The 20,937-nt window shown below is 41.0% G+C and overlaps 2 protein-coding genes across 2 annotated transcripts; one reads left to right on the forward strand and one right to left on the reverse strand.

Moving 5' to 3' along the window:
- The first annotated feature begins 7,991 nt into the window (after nucleotides 1-7,991).
- On the forward strand, nucleotides 7,992-9,670 carry LOC135703644 (acyl-coenzyme A diphosphatase NUDT19-like). Its single transcript, XM_065224923.1, has 4 exons — nucleotides 7,992-8,171; nucleotides 8,262-8,473; nucleotides 8,533-8,881; nucleotides 8,943-9,670. The coding sequence occupies exons 1-4, from the start codon at nucleotides 8,073-8,075 to the stop codon at nucleotides 9,363-9,365; spliced, it is 1,083 nt and encodes a 360-aa protein (XP_065080995.1). The 5' UTR covers nucleotides 7,992-8,072; the 3' UTR covers nucleotides 9,366-9,670.
- Nucleotides 9,538-10,986, reverse strand: LOC135703645 (ras-interacting protein RIP3-like). The gene is made up of 2 exons (XM_065224924.1): nucleotides 10,681-10,986; nucleotides 9,538-10,608 (listed from the first exon to the last, which is right to left on the reverse strand). The coding sequence occupies exons 1-2, from the start codon at nucleotides 10,844-10,846 to the stop codon at nucleotides 9,743-9,745; spliced, it is 1,032 nt and encodes a 343-aa protein (XP_065080996.1). The 5' UTR covers nucleotides 10,847-10,986; the 3' UTR covers nucleotides 9,538-9,742.
- Nucleotides 10,987-20,937: the final 9,951 nt, after the last annotated feature.

Below are 20,937 nucleotides of genomic sequence, written 5' to 3' on the forward strand. Positions count from 1 at the left end.
TTCCAGTCACAATCAAGTTGTAGCAGCTTATTTTGATCGAAATGTGCTACTTGGGTAGATCCCTATTCAAATGTGATAGCAGCAAGCATGGGAAAATTCGTTTCATTTTGCATTTACTACTCACTCACAGGCATACAACATCAGAATCGAGCAGTAGCTTGTGCGAGTCGCACTAATTTCGTTCGTATTCTCTTTGCTTCTATTTTCTTCGCTGAACGCAGAATTGAGCAAAACAGACAGCTGAGCGTAACATGAATAATTTTGAGTGTAGTAGTATTGTGGATAATTCTTCGCTTGTTATTTTTTGCATGCTGAGCCTTTTACAATTGACCACTTTGTCAAGCAGTTTTGGCGTTTTTTTATGAAACGCACAAATGTTGGCTACTTTTCTCGTGGTTCTTGAAGAAAAAAATCTCAAAATAATGTTTTATTTCAAAGTTCGAGTGGTAGTAAACGCCATTTCAACTGCTCGAATGAAGTAGTTAATTGCATTCTGCTGAGTGCACGGAGTGAGAATTTTGCATTTTCTAGATTTAAACATAAATTGATACATTTAAATTAGTATTAACATGGAGAAAAGTATTATTTTGTAATACATAAACGTTAGCGCCACTCAAATACTATTAAACTGCTGTGGCCAATTCAACTAATTTAAATCACTGAGCCAAAACAATATCTCACTCAGCTATTTAAATCGTTAGCGTTCGGTTTTTACGCATTCAATCTGGTTCTCCCTCAGTAGAAAAAATGGTTCGGTTGCCTTTCAGTGTATCCTTCATCCGTTCTAAAGGGTGTTCCACATCAAATTGCATCACGAAAAAAAAAAACGCTGTAGAAAATTACCTATTTGACCGATCCTTTTCAAACTTTCAGGCAATAAAATATAACCCATAAGTAAGCTTTTGGCATATTTATATCATTCAACTTCAATACCATAACCGTACGCTCGCAAATGACGCTTAACTCCACGCATTAGATTCCGTACAACATCTGGCTGCAGATTCTTCTGTACGGAAACCCACTTTTTTATGTCTTCCTCAGGTTTGACCTCCTTGGGATGCTTCCGTAGTGCCTGCTTCATAATAGTCCAGTATTTTTCGATGGACCTTAGTTCGTGTTGGGGGGGGGGGGGGCTTATGTACGAAAGTGGCCCCGTTGGCTTCGTACCCACTCCAGGACATCATTTGAATAGTGACACGAAGCTAGATCCGGCCAGAAGATCGTAGGGCTCTCGTGTTGCTTTAACAGAGGAAGCAGACGCTTCATTAGATACTCCTTGAGGTAGATCTCCCTGTTTACAGTCCCGGTAGTCACGAGCGGCGCACTCCGTTTGCCACATGAGCAGATCGCTTGCCAAATCATGTATTTCTTGGCAAACTTTTAAAGTTTCTGCTTCCTTACTGCCTCCGGAACATTGTGCTGGGCTGTAAACAACAGTAGCCCCGGAAGCTGTCGGAAGTCCGCCTTGACGTAAGTCTTATGATCCATGATGAGACTATGAGGCTTCGTCCCTCCCGGAGCTTGCTCTCTGAACGAAAGACTTGGGCAGATTCAACTGTTTGGCACCGAAGCATTGGGACTCCGCTTAAACGTTTTCACGACACGCTTGTGACCCTGATCACTAGGAGAACATCCATTCTGACCGCATTTTTCCTTCCATTCGATGCTCAGAGTTTCGTAGTAACGTATAATCACACGACTCACCGTTGACTGCACGATTCCGAGTTGTTTTCCGATGACTCGATGAAAGAGTTGAGGATTTTCCAGGTGCTTGCGCAAAATCATTTTGCGACGTTGCTTTTCGGGTAACGCCATAGCAGCGATAAAAATACAGTGTAAACAATACACTATAAACTACTTCTATCCAAATTTTCAAGAGAAAATATCCAATGGGTAATTTTCTACAGCGTTTTTTCCGTGATGCAATTTGATGTGGGACACCCTTTACTGCTGTCAGATCGTAGTCTACCTGCAGAGTCACGTTGGATGAATTTACACTCGCTCGTTTATAGCAGGTGAGGATGACTATTTTGTTTCTGTGGTGCTCGCGCGAGTGAATGAAGTTTCCCATGCTTGGTTAGCAGTGCTTTTTTAACCACTATTGGTTGCCTCTTCTGGCGTTCGAGTAGACGATCTATTGGACAGAGCAGGCGCAGTCAACTGATCCCCCAAACGGCTGCAACCTGTGGTCTGCAAACAAAAGTTTATATTCGGGACATCGATAAATTTCTAAGATTGGGGAAATGAGAAGTTTTTCAAGTTCCAAAACGAGTAAAAATATTTGAACTGCTGAACTTTGAAATGTGTTTAAGTTTGCGAATTGAACCCTAGTAGAATAAAATATCAACCACTCAGATACATCTTCTTCTTCTTGAAGATAGGAGGAAAAAGGACCGACCGATCTTCGGTTGTTATGGTTATACCAACAATCAATACGAAACTAACGATTTTAAATTGGCTCACCACTTTAGTAGCCAATTGGTCCCAAGCAAACGATTAACGTACCCTATTCTAGTTGAAATTCTATTACTACACTATGTTTGTTTTGATTCGCTATGAAAGTTTGACAGATAACATCAGGGGTGTGTGGATTCATACAGAACATGCAGGGGTGAGTGAAATAGCTTGGGACTGCTTGGGACCGTTGTTCTGGTACTGAGTGAGCCAAAAATAATAATGATTTTCTTCGGGACCCAGTGGTCTTAGAGTTACCTCTATGGTTATACTTTACAAAAGAGGAAAATAAAGCAGATCGTGTATCGCGTTTAACACGAAGGTTGATTTTCAAAAATTTTAAAAATTACTCAATTTGCTCGTCAGTTTGCTATGAATAAAATATTACCGTCAGCTACAAGATATTATTATTTAGCATGTGATTTTAATTGTTTGAGTAAATGTTTATCCCTATCGAAGCATCAACTCATGGACCGGGAACCTACTGTTTCACTTCCCTTCCCGAAGGAAGGCATGATCAGAGATTTTATGCCTCAGAAAATTCCGACGGCGCCGACTTTGTGAAATTTTGCAGAGAGAACTAATTTTCAGACTTTCAAAATTGTTTTCCAATTTCACATGAATTTGTATAAACAAAAAGTTCTAAAAGTTGTCCAAAACTTATTTAAGTTTTGGTCATTAATTCTTAACTAAAACCAGACAAACAGACATAAAACATTGAATATTTCTCATTGTAAAACATCGTCGCTAAAACATTACCACCATCTGTTGAGTACTCTGTGGTGGGTAGTACGCTGAATAGATGGCGGTAGTGTGTAAACGTCAAACGTAAGGGAAAAGACTATGCGCGCTACAGGTGGCAGTACTACCAACTGAGATAGTTTTAAATTGACCGTTAAATGCTTGTTTGATGAACAACTTTTGAGAGTTATGTCTGTTTGTCTGTGCTAAAACTGTCTTAATTTTTTTGCTACAACTTTTTCTCTGACGTCAACCAGCCTCAATCAAATTCTTTCAAAGTTTGTTTGGCAATTAATATTATAGATTTTTAACCAAAATATTGGTCTTTTATCTAGGGGAAGGACAGCTCCAAGTATCAGCATCAAAACCGATGGTGGAAATATTAAGTATTTTAATATGTGTGATATTTGCGAATCTTACACTTAGTCTGACAATTGTTTTATTGTTTTTGACTATTTTTGGTTTTAAGTGTACATTTGACATACGTTTAATAGAGTTCTCCAGATGCACAAAAGTGTGCGTGAGACCGCGCGCTACCTTTTTAAGTAGTTGTGATATCGCGATACCTTTTTGTTTCTTCTTATTCTTCATTCTTATTAATGGATGTTGGATTTTAGTGTTCGTTAGATTGCGCTTGGAGATCTCTATCAAAAATGGATTTCAAACTAGAGGCAAGTCATTCCTTGATGATCTTGCTGTCCACCGCCACCGAAATCCGCCCCTTGTTCTCATAAATTCGGCATTCTTTGGTAGCTGATCTCAGTGCACATAACCGGTCGCACTTCCGTTCCCAGGAAATAGTCATTAATTTCCACGAATTCTTAATTGTCTGCAAACCAATGTGCTGTCCTCCGATGGAACGGGAATCGACTGACTACGCCGCTCCTGTAAACGGAGTCCCAGAGTGATGGTTCAGTTGTCGTATTACGCTCGATTCGCCATGAGCCTGTCATTTGGAGAGATTTGCTGCTGGGAGAACTTGCCTAGTCCAGTGCCATTTTTATCATCAAAAGCCAACGGCGACGGTGGTGTAGTGGTAAGCGTGATTACCTCTCACCCCAGCAGGCCTGGGTTCACTCCCAGTCGGCGCCGCCGGGATGTTCTGAGGCAAAACATCTCTGATCACGCCTTCCTTCGGAAGGGACGTAAATCCGTTGGTCCCCGGTTCATGAGTTGATGGGCCGATAGGTAGGGTCCAGGTGTGGGAGCTGCCTCCCTGGCGTCGGTAGCATTGGTGTTCAGTACGGAAAACAAGATCGACGGAAAACAAATCAAGGAAAAAAATCCTCGGATTAAATCCCGATCATGAATGTCCAACTCTAAGCAAACATTCGACAGATCATCCAAACAGGGTCGATATTAAAAGCTAGTGCAAGTTGAAGCTTACCGCCAGTTTTAACAAGAATCGGAAGGCAATTGTGTGATAACAGAGTAGAATTGTTAAGATGTTCTGTGAAAAATTCCATGAAGATTGTGAAAAGAAATTCAGGATCCGCGAAAATTATCAAGGGAATTGAATTCTGAGCGGAAATTTCCGAAGTTAGTAGTTCTCAAAAGAGTTATAAGATAATGTATTGCATATTGTTTATTTGTTTATTTGTTATGGTTGCATCAACAGACTAGCATTAGTCCCAATGATGTGTTGTAAAAAAAGTACAGATTATACAGACGACATACATATACTACAGTTACTACAGTTACAAACGAAAATAACTAGGAAAGCATTGTCAAGTTACTAAAAATTTATAAGTCTTAAATTTTACACTTAGCTGTTGGGCATCAAGCGCCTTCGGTCAGCAAAAAAGGCAGAGAATCTTCGGCGAAGCATATTCCGTGTCAAGTGGAAATCGAACATCGACGCTACTCGGTTGAACACTAGCTGCAAGCCGTAAATAGCGCTCCCTATGCTATAACTAGTTCGAAGAAGTGGAAGTCTCAGCATAAGACTGTTGCGTACTGATCGAGGTTGAACATTAATGTTCACTTGTTGCAGAATTTCTTCGCAGTCGATTCTTCCTTGCAGAGTATCGGCGACGGTTAAGGCTCTGAAAACATCTCTTCGGATACGTAAGGGCTCGATATTGATCAATTGGCAGCGATTCTCGTAGCTTGGAAGACGAAGTGGGTATCTCCAAGGCAGCTTACGGAGCGCGAAGCGAAGAAAACGTCGCTCGGCCCCATTATTGTAATTCGGGCTCCAGACAGCAGAGCAGTATTCCAACGTAGATCGTACGAGAGAGCAATAGAGCGATTTCAAGCAGTAAATGTCCGTGAAGTTCTTAGTAATCTTGAAGACAAAGCCAAGCGTTCTGGACGCTTTGTCGACGACATACGATATATGGTGTGAGTATGTCAGCTTTGAGTCTAGAAAAACGCCTAAGTCTTTCACGCAGTGCACCCGTTCGATAGTCGTGCCTAGTAGTTTGTAGTTGAAAATAATCGGTTGTTTCTTGCGTGAGAAAGTAATAACTGTACACTTAGCTGGGTTGACCACCAGTCGGTTTAGACTACACCAGTCAGCAAAGATATCAATCTGATTTTGGAGAGAACGGCAGTCGGCGAGTGAGCGGATGCGCAGAAAAACTTTCAGATCGTCTGCAAACGATAATCGTGGCTCTGTGATAACATGGTGAACGTCGTCGAAGTAGAGGAGAAATACCAATGGTCCCAGATGGCTGCCCTGAGGTATACCGGACTTTGCGCAGAAGCTTGCTGAGCGACAAGTACCCAAAGTTACTGTCAATTGGCGCTCCGTGAGGTATGAACGAAACCATCTCAAAAGATTTCCACCGATCCCTAGCCTATCAAGCTTAGCGATCGCAATTTCGTGGTTCAGTTTATCGAAGGCTGCCGTAAGATCTGTGTAGATAACGTCCGTTTGGGTCCGAGCAATCAAACTGTCTGTGATGTAAGACGTTAGGCACAGCAGGTTCGTAGTTGTGGAACGCCCAGTTATGAATCCGTGTTGATCTGTACTTAGATATTACTTGCAATGCGCATTTTGGGACTCTATGACAACCAATTCAAAAAGTTTTGATACAGCACTCAGCAAAGTGATTCCCCGGTAGTTGTTTACGTCGCGTTTGCTTCCCTTTTTATGAACAGGAAACATATCCGCAGTCTTCCAGCAAGACGGAAAGATGCCGCTGGAAAGAGAGAGCTGGAATATGCGGCGCAGTGGATCTAAAAGACAAGTGATGTTCTTTTTAAGAATAATCGACGGAACACCATCGGGTCCAGCCTTAGTTGAAGTCTTAAGTTTAGATGCTGCTCTAAAAATCGTATCTGTAATGGCTTCGACCATGCTGAGCGTTTGGTTGATCAAAGGAACATTACTGGCCGCGGAAGTAATAATATTAGCGGAGAGTTGCTCGGCTTCAAACACACTAGCAAATTTGGCTGAGAACAGGTTGCAAATGTCTTGTTGATTTCCAGCAGTTTCACCATTAAAAATCATGGAAGAGGGTAAGCCGACTTCCCTGCGTTGCTCATTTACGAAGTTCCAGAAGGATTTCGGGTGTGATTTTAGCCGCCGTTGAATCCTCCTTTGATAGCGTTGAAAACAGAGACGACTTAACCGCTTATACTCGTGGTTGAGTCTGACATAGTAGCATTTCAGTGGCAGTGTGCGGAGTTTAGTAAATCTTCTGAGAGCAGCCTTCTTAGTTCTTTTCAACGAGCGAAGATCTTTCGCCATCCACGGGACGCGAGAGTCGATATGGATGATCTTTTTGGAAACGTGTCTGTCAATTACATATGCCAAGACGTGAGAAAAGGTTTGTGCAGTAATGTTGACGTCTACAGGATCTAGAATATGCTCCCAATCTAGGTTAGACAGCACATGGGCGATACTGCAATGGTCAGCTCTACGGAAGTCATATGACACAGCGTTTGGAGTGCTGGTGAAATTATGGACAATATTATTTTCATTTGCAATTAGGACGAGCTTCTACCAGAGATTAACAAACTAGGCAGCTCACGCATAAATAAGACCCTTATTTTCTCGAGGTTCTCAAAGTTGCTCCACCGTGTGATCAAGCTCGCTCTACATCGCTTCTTATTATGTGCTATTCGTTCAGTGAGGATTCGCAAACCCCAGGTTGAACATCGATGTTCTAGAAGACAAAATCTCAACATAACGTTGCTAGGCATAGTTCTAGGGGTCAGTTACGTCATTTTAAACTGCTCTAATAATGAGATCCATTCCAAGGAGTTTCTAGATTATTCTAAGGAGAATTACAAACGAATTTCCTACAGAATTTAGTGGAGATACGACACCCAATTTATATGGGGTTGCCGATCGTCGTATGTTAAAAATTTGACAAAAGCGCAAACAGTGTACAAATGACCTGTTTTTTCGCCTAATAATTGCACAAAATTTGTTAACCTTTGAGATAGAATAGCTTGACTTTAAATGATCTTTATTTCTTGAATGTGTGTGGTTTACATGTATAACTTATCAAGTGACACAGATGCGTCTTTTCAACTTTAGTTCTTTTGAGTTTCTATTATTATTAATTACAGTTCCTAGTCCTATCATGCCTGTTTTAGAGAATGACCACCTTGGTGGGATTGGTTTGTTGGAATAAAATAGCAAAATCTTAGGTTAAGCCGAATTATACATCAATGCATATCAAGAATGCTTAAAGCATGTCCAGCTACCTTAAACTACCTACCCTACTACTACCTACTGTACAATTTGTATGTGTAGGTTTCCCAATAATTATTTGTAGAGTTTGCTCCGAGGTTTGCTCGCTGTTTTGATTATCTACTCTATACTCATTCATTCAACTGAGTCTGATTAGAAACAGGCTACGAAGTGGGTTACGTGAATGCTTTTAATCGGACAGCAAACAGTTGAACATTAGCACTAAATAATGAGAAAATTCGCAAAATATTGGCGAGATTCGGCTAGTCTGTTGATTCTGGCCCGGGACGGCAATCGAGTGGCTACCAAAAACGAGTATAACTATAAGGTAAGCGAATGTAATTGTATCGGTTAAGACACATAATTGGCAATCGTAAATCAAATGCTTATCACCCAGTAAACGTTATCCCCTTTGTAGGTACTGGTATTCAAGCGAACCGAGAAGACGTCGTTTATGCCCAATAGTATTGTGTTTCCCGGTGGAGCGTTCGATAAGCAAGATGAAAATCCCCAGTGGAATGGAGTTTTCTCGCGGAAAGGAGTTTCGAGAGAACTGTTGCAAAATTTAACCGAAGTTTCCGGTCCGAGACCGTTCATTTTCGAAAATGATAGTGCAGAAGTGCTAGATAGGTGAGTTTTGGAAATGCCCTAGTGATTAATGGTTATGCATGGTTTTGAAAGACTTTCAGGAACATCTCACTTCGGCTAGCGGCGCTCAGGGAAGCATTCGAAGAGCTGGGAGTGCTATTGGGGCAGAAGCCAGGTCAAGTAGGGCTGAACGCAACAGGTTACAGCAGTGCCGTGGGAGATTTCGATATTCCCTCTCATCAAAAAGGTGTCCACGATAGTGAAACGACCTTTATGGAGCTGTGCAACAAGCTGGGCATCGTTCCGGACGTCCTCAACATGTACGAATGGTCCGTCTGGTTGACTCCGGCAATGTTCCGAAAGCGAAGGTTCGAAACGGCATTCTACCTTGTGGCACTGAATGAGAAACCTGCGGTTCATGCAGAACCCCATGAAGTGCATGAATACATGGTAAGGGCTTCATAAATCTGTTTTTTGCTGTTCATTGTAGAATGTAAACTATGCATTCCAGTGGGACACTCCTGCCGGATTGCTGAAAGCGCATCGTGAGGAAAAGCTGTGGCTCGCTCCACCGCAGTGCTACGAACTGACCAGACTGGCTCACCTGTACGATATCGACGAAATTGTTCGCTTTGCCAAGGAGAGGAATCACAAGGGAAGTGAACTGTTTTGCCCCGTTCAGTTCAAGTGTACGGATGCGGCCGTGTTTCTGCTGCCGGGCGATGATCTTTATCCGAAGGACTATGACTACATCACGTTGCATGATTTTGAAACTCACAAGGACCTCTCGGCGGAGCAGCTACGGCAGATGGCGAAAAATTGGCATCGGACGGAACATACGGGACTGCATGCACAGAAGTACTATCAGAACGTTGCCCCATTAAATGGTCATCTGAGTCTTGACGGTGAAAATAAGCATTTATCGAAGTTGTAAAGGGAGAATTGGCGATTGCATGTATCGACGCATCTTGTGGTTAAGGATTTGTTATAGGTAGTACATTTTTAATATGCTCAATATATGTTTGAAACAACTTGTTTACCTTGACTTGGAAAATTAAACACCTATTTGGCAAGGAAGGAGCGTTCGGATCACATCCATTGCAGTCTTCTACGGTTAACCTAGATACTTTTAATATGTTCAGGATTCATGAAAAGCTCAGGATTTTGCTGCAACACAAACACTGCCTTGCAGGTCAATCATTGTAGATAATAAATAAACTACCGTGTAGAAGATTCATACTTCATCCGTAGTGCTGTCAGTCATTAAAGTGGGAAATAGAGTTCCGACACACAACATTACCTACCTTCCAATCAAAGTTGTGAGTGCTGCTGATCCAGCCCCACGCTGTCGGCATTTTGTTGTTGCCTTTGCTGCATCTGCACTAATTGCTGCTGCTGCTGCTGTAGCCGCAGCTGCTCGGAACGTTTCCTTTGCTCTTCATCTTCCCGCTGCTGTTGCTGCCGGGCCATCAACCTCTGCAGCTGATCCTTCTTAATACTAGTGATAGCTTCGCTCAACATTATGTCGAACTTAAGTGCCAAATCAGGATCGTGCTCTTCCAGTGTGTGCATGGTTTGGGCCACCCGGTGCCCAAGAGTCTCGCATCGTACCCAACTTCCGCTCTTTCGCTTTTCGTGATCGTCCAAAATTGCATTCGTTTTACACTCCAAGCGACTCAGAAATTGTTGCTGTTGATCCTGCTGTTGAAACGAAGTTCCAGCCACCGGATGCACATCGGGCATACTCTCGATTTTCTCCGCGTAATCGCCTCCTTCAGGTTCTTCCGAGTTCGGTCCCTGCATGGTTGAGTCATTGTAATAATCCGAGTTGTCCTGGTATGCTTCGTTGGATTCATTCTCCGACGGTTCCCCGGACATCTGGTAGCTCGGCGAAGTCGGCACGGATCCCACCGTCTGCAGATCGGGAAATTCCGTTTTGATTAACGATGTCAAATCCTGCCGCGAATGAGCAGTCGTTGGAAACCCATTCTGCCGCCGGATGACGTACTTAGGTTTGCACCATCGACGATCCCGGGAAAACGAAACCGTATCCAGGAACTTGAGCTTATCGTACAATCGCCAACATTCCGTTTGGGCAATACTTTTACTTTCGCGTAGCTTCTGTTCGCGTTTGTACTTTTCCCGCAAGGCAACAAACTTCTTGTATGCTTCGGTGCCTGTAAGATGTAGCACCCAAAATCAAAACCCCACAATCGTTAATTTGAATGCATATTAGGTACAACTCTTACCACTGAGATTGAACACGGCCCCGACATCAGCCCACTTTTGCTCCTTGATTTCCCGGTTCCGATAGAGGGGCAAGTGCAAGTTCCATAGCAGCGGCGTTTCGTGAACCAGCTTGATGAACTGCTCGTTGATTGTGCAGTCCTCCGGGGTGTTTATGGACATACGCATTGCGCGGACAACGACCGGCTTCACTACTTCACGGGAACATTAAACAAAAACCATCGGGATCTGTTCACTTTAATGAAAATTTGATTTAAAAATTCAACCTATAGCTACGCGATGTAAATAAGCACCACCTCTTGGCAATGTTGACGATGATACCTGACTGTCAGTACACACACAAACACACATGCAATAGGTGACAGCCCGAAAGTCTACACAGCTCAACATAAAAGATAGCATGAAATCAGAGACTTGGAACGGAAAGGGTGCAACATAAAAATTCGTTGAGAAGCAACGGGACTTCGGGAGCAACGTTGATAGCAACGTAAACTCTATCGAAGATAATATGCGATTTAATCCGGATTTTGGAAAACCTAGATTACACTTTAATCACTTTAATCTCCCATTTGGTAGGCAGAAAGAGAGGATGAAGCACGTAGCCATTCTCTTTCGGATAGAGTAGTGTTTAGGCAGAGGTTTAAGGCTCTGAACCATTTGGTGGATTATTTTAACTTTTGGTTAAAATTTGACAGATGGAAAGTTATCGATTAACCCTGCTATCCGAGCGTGGTTATTTCTGACATACAAGAAGTTAAATTTTGACGACCGTGGCTCGAAAACCGGTCGATCGACAGCACGGGGATTTTCGAACATAAGAAATAACTTTCGAAATGTCACTTTTAACTACGAGTTAAATTTAACTCGGCAAATGGTTCACAGCCTAAGCAAGGCAATCTGCACCGACAAACCTACATGAAAAGTTATGAATCGGTTCGTGTCTGATCTATTCTGGACACATTATTTTTATCTGGATCAAAAAATCCTTTGGTTTTGACAGCTTGGATCACTGCACATTTAAATCGGCCGTTTACCGGGCATAAGTCAGAATTAAGTGTCATGTCGGTGGATTCATCACATCAACTCATAGACTGGGGACCAACGGCTTTACTTCCCTTCCCGAAGGAAGGCGTGATCAGAGATTTTATGCCTCGGCGCCGCTATTCCAGGATTCCTTGAGGATTGAGGATCCTTCATGGGATTTCTGAAAAAATGCAATGGATTTCTCTTGGGGTTTTTCAAGACCGTGCACGTCGTAGTTGCTACTCCGTTATGGGCCACCCGTTGCGTTGCGTTGACGTAAATTTGGCAGTTAGACAATAGATTTTGCTGTCACTTTGCCGCAGCGCGACCGATCCGTATCTAATGTGCGTGGGCCTTTACTGATCAGAACCAGTAAAATTGCACAGAGAACCACATAGCTGGAGCTTGAGATAAGCTTGTTTAAACTTTATTAGCGAGATTTTTAGCTCATTAGCTAGATCATCTCGAGCTTGGGATAAGATTTCCACCTTCAATGAACAAGTTCATTGATTCCTTTTATTTATAGATCAGTATCGACGCCGGCCACGTCTTCACGGTCTTTGGGGAGGAGAAGTTCGACAATCGTTGTTACTAGAGACCGAGGTTACCTCTACATCATCTTCCACAATTGCCACGGGAAGGATAGTTGTGTTAGCTGGTTGTATTATTTTTAGATCAGGTAATCACTGTGGTGAGTGATGCATTCAGTAAATGTAGCTAACTGCAAGGCTATATTTGCTAAAAACCTGTAATCTGTATGTACAGTGAACAGTGAACATCTGTATGTAAAATATTGAAATAATCTGTATATTTGGCATTCCTCCCGGACGAAAGGCGCTTGCCATCGTGTTTTCGACCGCTGAAGTTGTTGGTTCTGATTTCGGCGTTGGTCGTGAGTTAATTCGGTCGGTGAGGATCCGACACTGCATCTTCCAGACTGTGCACTGGTGAACTTTAGCCGTGGTGTCCCAAGTGATTGGTGATGGAAATTGACGCAGTCGTTTTTTGTCTCTGCTGGGATCCCTCTAGTTGGAAAAGTTAGAGTGTGTTTCGGGGTTGATGGGGGTTTACGCTTCTGTGTGAGGAAGCAAAGGCGAGAGTGCTGTTTTTAACACCGGTTGAATAAATAGCGGCAGCATACCTATCGGAGCTCTTCGAAATCATTGTGAAGATTTGTGATTCTTTTGCAACATATCAAGCGAGATATTTCCTTTATTTTTCTCTTAACATTCATTCTATTATTATATGAAACATTATATGCTGGGTACGGGAGGGTCCACCCGATAGAAGCAAAATGGATGGGGAGAGTGGAAATGCCAAATCCCTGTCTTTAACATTTCGTGAATAGAAAGCGGGATCTTCTCCCCATTCATTGAGGCATCCTCCTGTTGGATGGCCTGTTTATTGACCGGTTGAATGATCCTGTTGTAGGAAGGAGATTCTCATTTATCCCGTGGATGCACGTGGGTGATGTTGCACACGGAATCATCCAAACCGTTTATGGATGAAGGGCCAGGTTGAGTACAATTAGAGGTTATTAAACTTGATCAAGTCGAACAGCGAGGATAGTCCACAGTCTACCGACAGTTGTCTTGCTACAGGATAGAGTATTTGGCAACATGCATTGTAGACGCCTAAGAAACAAACCGGATCGAAGGGAGGTTAGCAGATGATCTACCTGACTGCGGTGAATTCCATTGGACCACGTCCATCGAAAACTTGCATTAGAATTGAGCTGAGTAGAACGCACTGCCAATTCATGTAGACGAAGAAATAGTCGCATCTGCAAGCCATTCTCGTTAAAATGTTCGTGACCGGCGTACTTCCCTATAAGTAGAGCCTCATCTGAATCCAAACGAATACACGATAAATGACTGTTGAAGTCGCCTGCTAGGAGAAGGTATTGCGTGTCTTTCATAGAGTCGGTGTATAATGAGTCACGCCAAGAGTGAAGCCAAGTCTACCTATTGAGCTGTCAAACCGGCTACCTATCGTGCAGAGTAAACAAACATTACGATGCTATGAAAGGTCCACGAAAGGTATTGCAATAAAATATAAAATATAATCGAAGAAATGATCATAAACTCGCAGTGAGCAATAAATTGTCATGGGATACGTTTGGTAATGATAACTTATGAGAATTTCTACTATTTTTGGTTGAGATAATTTGACTAAATCACTGATATAATGATTTACTACAGCCGCTATTTTTTTTTCTCGCTAGAAGTCATTTGAAGTTGATGTAGAAGTCCTCTGTTGCCAAGTGAAAAGAAAGGGAATCTTTCGAAAACCGTGATGCGAGTTCAACTGTTTTTCTCTTGGCGTGACTCATTATACACCGACTCTAGTCTTTCAGATGTTTAACAACAGTTCCGAGTTTGCTGAAAAATTTATCGGCTCCTCGGTTAGGCCCGTGCACGTTTATTAGATCCAATCTATGCAGAGATCCATCCATCTACATAAGGAAATATTATAATTAATATATGAAAACAAGCAAAACTTAAAAAAGGATACCTTATACGAAATTTCTGCATGCTGAATGTTAGACCCGGAAAGGATACTCTTTTGAAAAACTGCGTGGACTCCATGACGAATCAAGATTGCTAGGCCCCTCTTTCTACTATTTGCTGGTCCACTCATTTGCCATCGGAAGTTAGAAGTTATAACGCACTGACACTGTAGATTCACCTCTTGCAATACGGCTATATGCACACGTTGCGACATCAGTAAAGCATCGATGGCTTCGCGTTTCTCCAAGCCTCGGCATCCATTGACATTCAAGGATGCTAAGCAAAGACCTTGTTTTGGACCGATTGTAATAATGGGGTGCAATGTCATTTGAGAATCTGTTTGCTCCTTTCTGGCCACCTTTAGTGCAACCATCATTGGATCCGGAAGACTACGCTGGTGAACAGCTGGACGTGACGGTGCTGGTTCCATATTTAAAACACTGCCATAAACGATAGATGACGGCCCTGTATCCTCAAGAATATGAATCGACGAGTGGGAGGTCCCCACCGAAGGAGCGTACCGCAAGGTACCCTGACGCAAACTATGTATGAAAATCGTTATACGGAGTACGGCCGGCAATACTACAAGAGGAACAAGACCCCCGTCATGGCGTCCGATTCTTAGATGAAATGCGAAACGAGATACATCTTCAGAGGAATCACAATATTTGTTTGCAAGAGTTTGTATGCGTCTTAAACGGGAACGAGCATGTGTTTTTGGAGTTTGGAGGCGATTTTCTCTGGTACATCGCTTAGAATTGCACAAGGCAATAGTTTGACACCAAAAACGAACCCTTTTGCAAAACGCCCTGCCCAAGAATGAGAGGATTGACGATAATTTGTCAGGTTTCATTCTACAGTTGCTTTTGTTATCTTCAAAGTTGTTTATATCAGAATCGTAGTATTGGCACACAGACAAACAGACAAAACACATTGAATATTTCTTACTGTAAAACATCGTTGCTAAAACATTACCACCATCTGCTGAGTACACTGTGGTGGGTAGTACGATGAATAGATGGCGGTAGTGTGTAAACGTCAAACGTAAGGGAATTGACTATGCGCACAAACGAAGTGACAGACGACTTACTGGCGAAGAAATCCATTTAAATAATGTGGTTCACTGTAATAGAATTTTCTTGGAAGCTTGTGCCATCATCCACCAGATGGGTTAGTTTTTTTTTTGTTTTGATTTGAACAAAGTTGATTTTGTGTTCAATGATTCTTTGACAGTGTGCAAAGAGTGCGTATCATTTTGTCATTTTTTTATGCATTTCAGTTTTGAGTAGAGTGAAAGAGATAGAACCAAAATATTCTAGTACATTTGGTGAAAATGCTAGTTCAATTCAATAGTAGTGTTGCCATGTGGTACAATCCAGTAGTAGTGGTGTTGCCATGTGGTACACTGAAAAATTGTAATAGAAGGTTAGTCACCAAAGTTTGTGCTATGCGTGTCACAGGTGACCAACTAAGATACTTTTAAATTGACTGTTGGATGATTGTCCGATTAACAACTTACGAGTGTTATGTATGCCTGTCTGTGATTGGCATATAATTGTAATTTTGAGGTTGATTTTGTAATTGTTTGATAGATAGTTTACCCGAATTGAAACACTGAATTGTATAAACTCGACGAATCATATCTTGAATATAGTAGTAGTTACAGTGTTGCATGATCTAACAACCGCTGTCTGCAACTAGTGTTGGAGGGGCCGCAGGGTTGATTACGGGTCAAGGCTAACATAACTCTAACACTAAAATGATCCCGAAACTAACGCTCATGCATTGCATTTTCAATCATAAAGTAGTTTTGTTTTCCTACTTATCTATCCATTGTTTTGATACTTTTCTAATAGACTACCTAAGTTTCTTTTTCTCTGTTTTCATTAACTGTTGGTATTGTAATTACATTATAGTCTGAACAATGCGTAAAGAGCAAATTGAAACATTGAACGTCGCGTGAAAGTGGAACTTAATGAAGACCTAAGTACTTTTTCGTAGCTTTTAGTTTTCGGATTTGAAAGATTGTCGGTTACAGTGGCCTGCTTACTGAGCAGAAAAACGCGGTCCCAAGTCCTTACATATCAAAGATATTTATGGTAAAATCGCTTGTGTATCGTGTATTTTGCGAAACTCGTTGTTGTCGTTGGTTCCGGGTTACGGTAATGGTATTATGTGATATGAGGGGCTCGGTGGCCTTAGAACAACCGTTTTTGCTTACTGAGCAGAACATCATGAGTCTAATCTCAGGCCCATCCACATTCAAGATTCGTCAATCGTTTTATTTGTTAATACAATTACATGGTAATAATAGCAACTCGATGATTAAAAAGGAGCTCGTTCGCCTAGTGGCAAACGTTTTTGCTTACTGAGCAGAAGACCGTGGGTATAGTCCCAAGCACCTTCGCGTTTTATGATCGTTAGGACATCAATTCAGCTCATCGTTTACCAAAACGAACCCTGCTGCAAACCCAACCCTCTTATCCAACATCCCAGTGATTCCTCGTGCAAGTGCAGAGGTGTTCTCGGCTTCCATCAAAGCGAGTGTCATGTCAACACAATCCTTCCCATTCCTTTCTTGACCTGTGTTCGGGCGCGGCCGGCGCTGGTATTGCCTAATTTAAGATCACCAGTTTTTACACATTGAGGATGATTGCTAGTCCCAAGCATCGTCTATTGGTTCTCTGTGTAATTACAGCTGATCTGGCAATAACAGAGTAGCAACCGTGGGCGGTCAATCAAGCTCAAGCACAAGCTCAAGCTCAAGCTCTACCGACAGTTGTCTTGCTACAGTGAGTGGTAGTTCCATATCATCCATCATCATCCAAGCAGTTGTAGCATAGAGGTAACTCTAAGACCAGAAGGTCCCGAAGAAACGAGCTCAACTTTTTGGCTCAGCTCTGGTACTATCTTCGGTCCCAAGCTAATCGATTCACCCCTCGAAACATAGGAAAATCCACTAACCCCTCATTTTATCTGTCAAACTTTCATAGCGAATCAAAACAAACATAGTGTAGTACTGGAATTTATACTAGAATGGGGTACTTTAGTCGATTTGCTTGGGACCAATAGGCTAGTCAAGTAGTGAGCCAATGTAAAATCGTTAGTTTCGTATTGATTGTTGGTTGTAGTACAATTCATTGATGTCGCTTAGAAGTGAAATTTCAAAGGCCTTTTAATAAGAACCAGTACAGGCATCATACAAAAATCTCGTTCACATGACATAGAAAGCCTGGATCGTGGACTTTTAGACACTTTAAAACTACCGTGAATTACCATAATTATGCGCACGTAAGGCCTAATTCCGAGAAGTTTTGAAAATTTCTAAAATAATTATAAATTGTATATAATTTGAACTGAAGGTATTAACCATTCGAGTATGGAAAAAATATAAACTTAGATAAAAACTGCAAAATTTTGGTGAAATGCGGAATTAGGCGCTGCGCAGATTTATGGCACTTTGCGGTGATGGATTTAGTTAAACTTGCATGACTTACGATTTTTGTTATAATCTTCATTGAAAAAATACATATAACTAAAAGGTTACATCATGAAAATTATTCCCACAATTTAGTAAATGCTTAATAAACGCACGGACATATTCGGATATGGTTTGAGATAAGACTAGAAAACTATCGGCATAAACTTCAAACATTTTGTGTGTATATTTTGTTTCGACGTCCTTCCCAAAGGAGAATGATAATAATAATTAATTTAAAAATAATGAATGCTAAAATGTACATGCAAATTATCGAAATAAATTAGTCTTAACCACTTAACACTTAACTATAACTATCAGACCCACTTACAATCTAAAAGAATCGAAATTGAAGACCACTAGAAAAGGATATTTTTTGTTATCAGAATCATCATCGGAAAGGAGGAAAGCAGAAAGCAAATCTGCCATGTTAAAATTTAAATAATTTTGATTGTAATTATATTTTAAAATTTCAATATGACGTCTTAATAATTTTCACTAGTTACTATCTCGCCAAAGCCAAACACCGCTTGCCAAAAAAAAAAATAAGAAACTGAACTTGTTTATTTTTTAATAAATTTCTTGTGTATCGATAATTTTGATTACGAAATTCGAATTTTGTCGACACAATTTAATACCCTAAGCCTAATAGAAATTCATGGCCGCTGAAAGCTTACTCCTACTAAGCAATCTGTTTCTTTGCTTATTTTCAATCCACACCGAATGTTGCGCGATTATTTTTTATTTTCATCATCGAATACAACATTTTGAATCCCAAAAGCGAAAAGAGTTCCAAACAATTTAGTAAACTAACTACTCTCAAAAGATGGAGAAAAACCTTCAGTAGGTCAAAGTCTTCGTTGTTCTGTTTTCCTTGTTTACATAGAATGAAAAATCTACTATACCAGCACAGAATCGGGTGACGATATAAAAATTATTTAATTATAATAGTTGCATAGTTAATAATTATAATAACGTGAAATCAGTCTTGTAAGTTTCTGTTTAATATTTTCCCCTCTCTTATTCTTCGTTTCTAAATGTGTATGTGTTGTTTGTAGTTTGTGTAAAACTAATCGATCCTCAAGTGTGTGTGTGTGTGTGTGTCTGTGTTTTATGTACATCTTACTGAACTAAGTCCTCTGCTTGCGAGATGCTTTCAGGTGGGAAAAATGCTTCAGTAGACTTTGATCCAGCAGTCGGGGGAAAGGTTAGTTAGTTTCAGTTGGTGGTAGAATGCGAAATAAATACGAACGGGAAATTTAGAACAGACTTCGAGTGAGAAATGGGTTGCTAGAATAGACGACGATTGATAGAGTTTGGGTGAAAAACGGTGATCTATATAGAAACGACTTTTGGAAATCAGCTACACGTTGCTCCGATAGGAATACAGTTAAGTTTTTACTCAGTTGCTACGGTTGAACAGTTTTCTACAATTTTAAACGTATACGAGCTTTCGATCGATTTTTTTTTCATTGTCCATCCGTAGATGGTGGCAGTATTTAGGTTTAAATTTTGCGTTTGAGTCCTTATATACCGCGTTTAGGAAGATAGCTTTGTTGAGATTCTTAAGTACATATGGTTTGTGTTTGTTTTAGTATTTTTGTTTTATTTGAGTGCAGCAGTTGCTGTATCAAATCCTTCCTTCAATCGACGTCATTCGCACGCACACAGACATTCGCACTCACCCAACAAACGCGCTTTGCGATTCGATTTCTTAAATATATAGATAAATTAGGCTTACAGTTTAGTTTACTATTTGTTAATCAGTGTATTATAATGGCTTTCAATATTTTAGTTTCAGGGTTGTGGTGAGGGGAGTTGATTCGTAGAAAATCGGCTTTTAAGTGGAAAGAGCACGATGCGATCGCCGCGCTACCTGGTGCGCACACATCATAGCTTTTTAGTAAACAGACGCGCATGCAAGCGCGTATCAGTGTGTGTGTGTGTGCAGTTCTCAAATGTAAGAGTTTTCCATGTTCTTATCGTTAACTTAGTGGTACTGGATCACTCAAAATGATCGTTAAAAAAATCCAACTGATGCAGTCAAAACAAACGATCAGGACCAACAACAAGGCTTACGTCCCTTTAACAGATTCGTTCGAAAGATAAAGTATAAGGATCAACACTCTAAATTATTATGTATAATGCAAATGATACCTTGACTCTGTAATGTTTATTCAATTGAGCCAGTAAAAAGAAATTAATTTAGAATAAAAAAAGCACTCAAAATTTTATGTTATAATTGAATTGAAAGGCTTGCCATTCGACCGTTTAACTTGATATTGATCAGTTTCTTACTTGATAACCATTTTAAAGCTTATTCCGAAGTTTACCAAATATTGGCTCGATCAAGCAATTGTAAACAAATAACGAAAAAGTCACGAACGACTTCTCATTTTTGCTCTGGTAAATAAGGTGCCAATTTGTGAGCGGTTTTGATAAGATGTAAACAAAGGAAAGAAAATTATTATTTTTCAAGCAAATTAGATTTGTTTGCGTTGCGTTGACGTCAATTCGACAGTTAGCCATTAGATTAAGCTGTCACTTTGCCGCAAGTATCAGTAAGCTAATCAGTAAATATGAAATCTGTGATTTCGTTCTTCCAATTGCCAGCGCCGGTGGTGTAGTGGTAAGCGTGACTGCTTTCTCACCCCAATGAGTCTAGGTTCACTCCCAGCCGAGGTCGGTGCGATTTTTATGAGGCATAAAAATCTCTGGACCTTCAAAGGGAAGTAAAGCCGTTGGTCCCGGCCCATGTGTGTTGAATGGGTGCGATATCCTACGCAGGTGTGGAAGCTGCCCTTCTGCACATTCGATTGTTGTCAATGGAGAGCAATCGATGTCCGTCGCTGATTGGCACTATATTGCGGAACAGACACCGACGTTAAATAAAGGACGCAGGGCGCAGATCGTGCAATATCGTTCTATTAGTAAACCAAAAAACAACGTAAACGCAAATAGTGGTTTCACTCACACAACTTAACCGATTGCTTCACCTTGGTAATCCAGTCCTAAATATGAATCCTTTTGAACGGTCTTTTGAAAACAGTTGGAGTGGCCCTAGATTTTTTCATTTTTGTTCCTAAAAAATGCTCTTAGGACTAACCATTGATATCCTTATAATTTTTCCTAGAAGTCAAACTCTCGATATAAATTTACCAATGAAGACCTTTGGACTTTCTAAGGGCTATCTCCAAACCATCCCTTGAAGGCATTTTTCACTGGACCCAGAAGTCCCTTCGATCGAC

This window comes from Ochlerotatus camptorhynchus, unplaced genomic scaffold (assembly GCF_037179485.1).
Source record: "Ochlerotatus camptorhynchus isolate MF236.1 unplaced genomic scaffold, CSIRO-AGI_Acam_v1.1 ptg000220l, whole genome shotgun sequence".
Classification (NCBI taxonomy): domain Eukaryota; kingdom Metazoa; phylum Arthropoda; class Insecta; order Diptera; family Culicidae; genus Ochlerotatus; species Ochlerotatus camptorhynchus.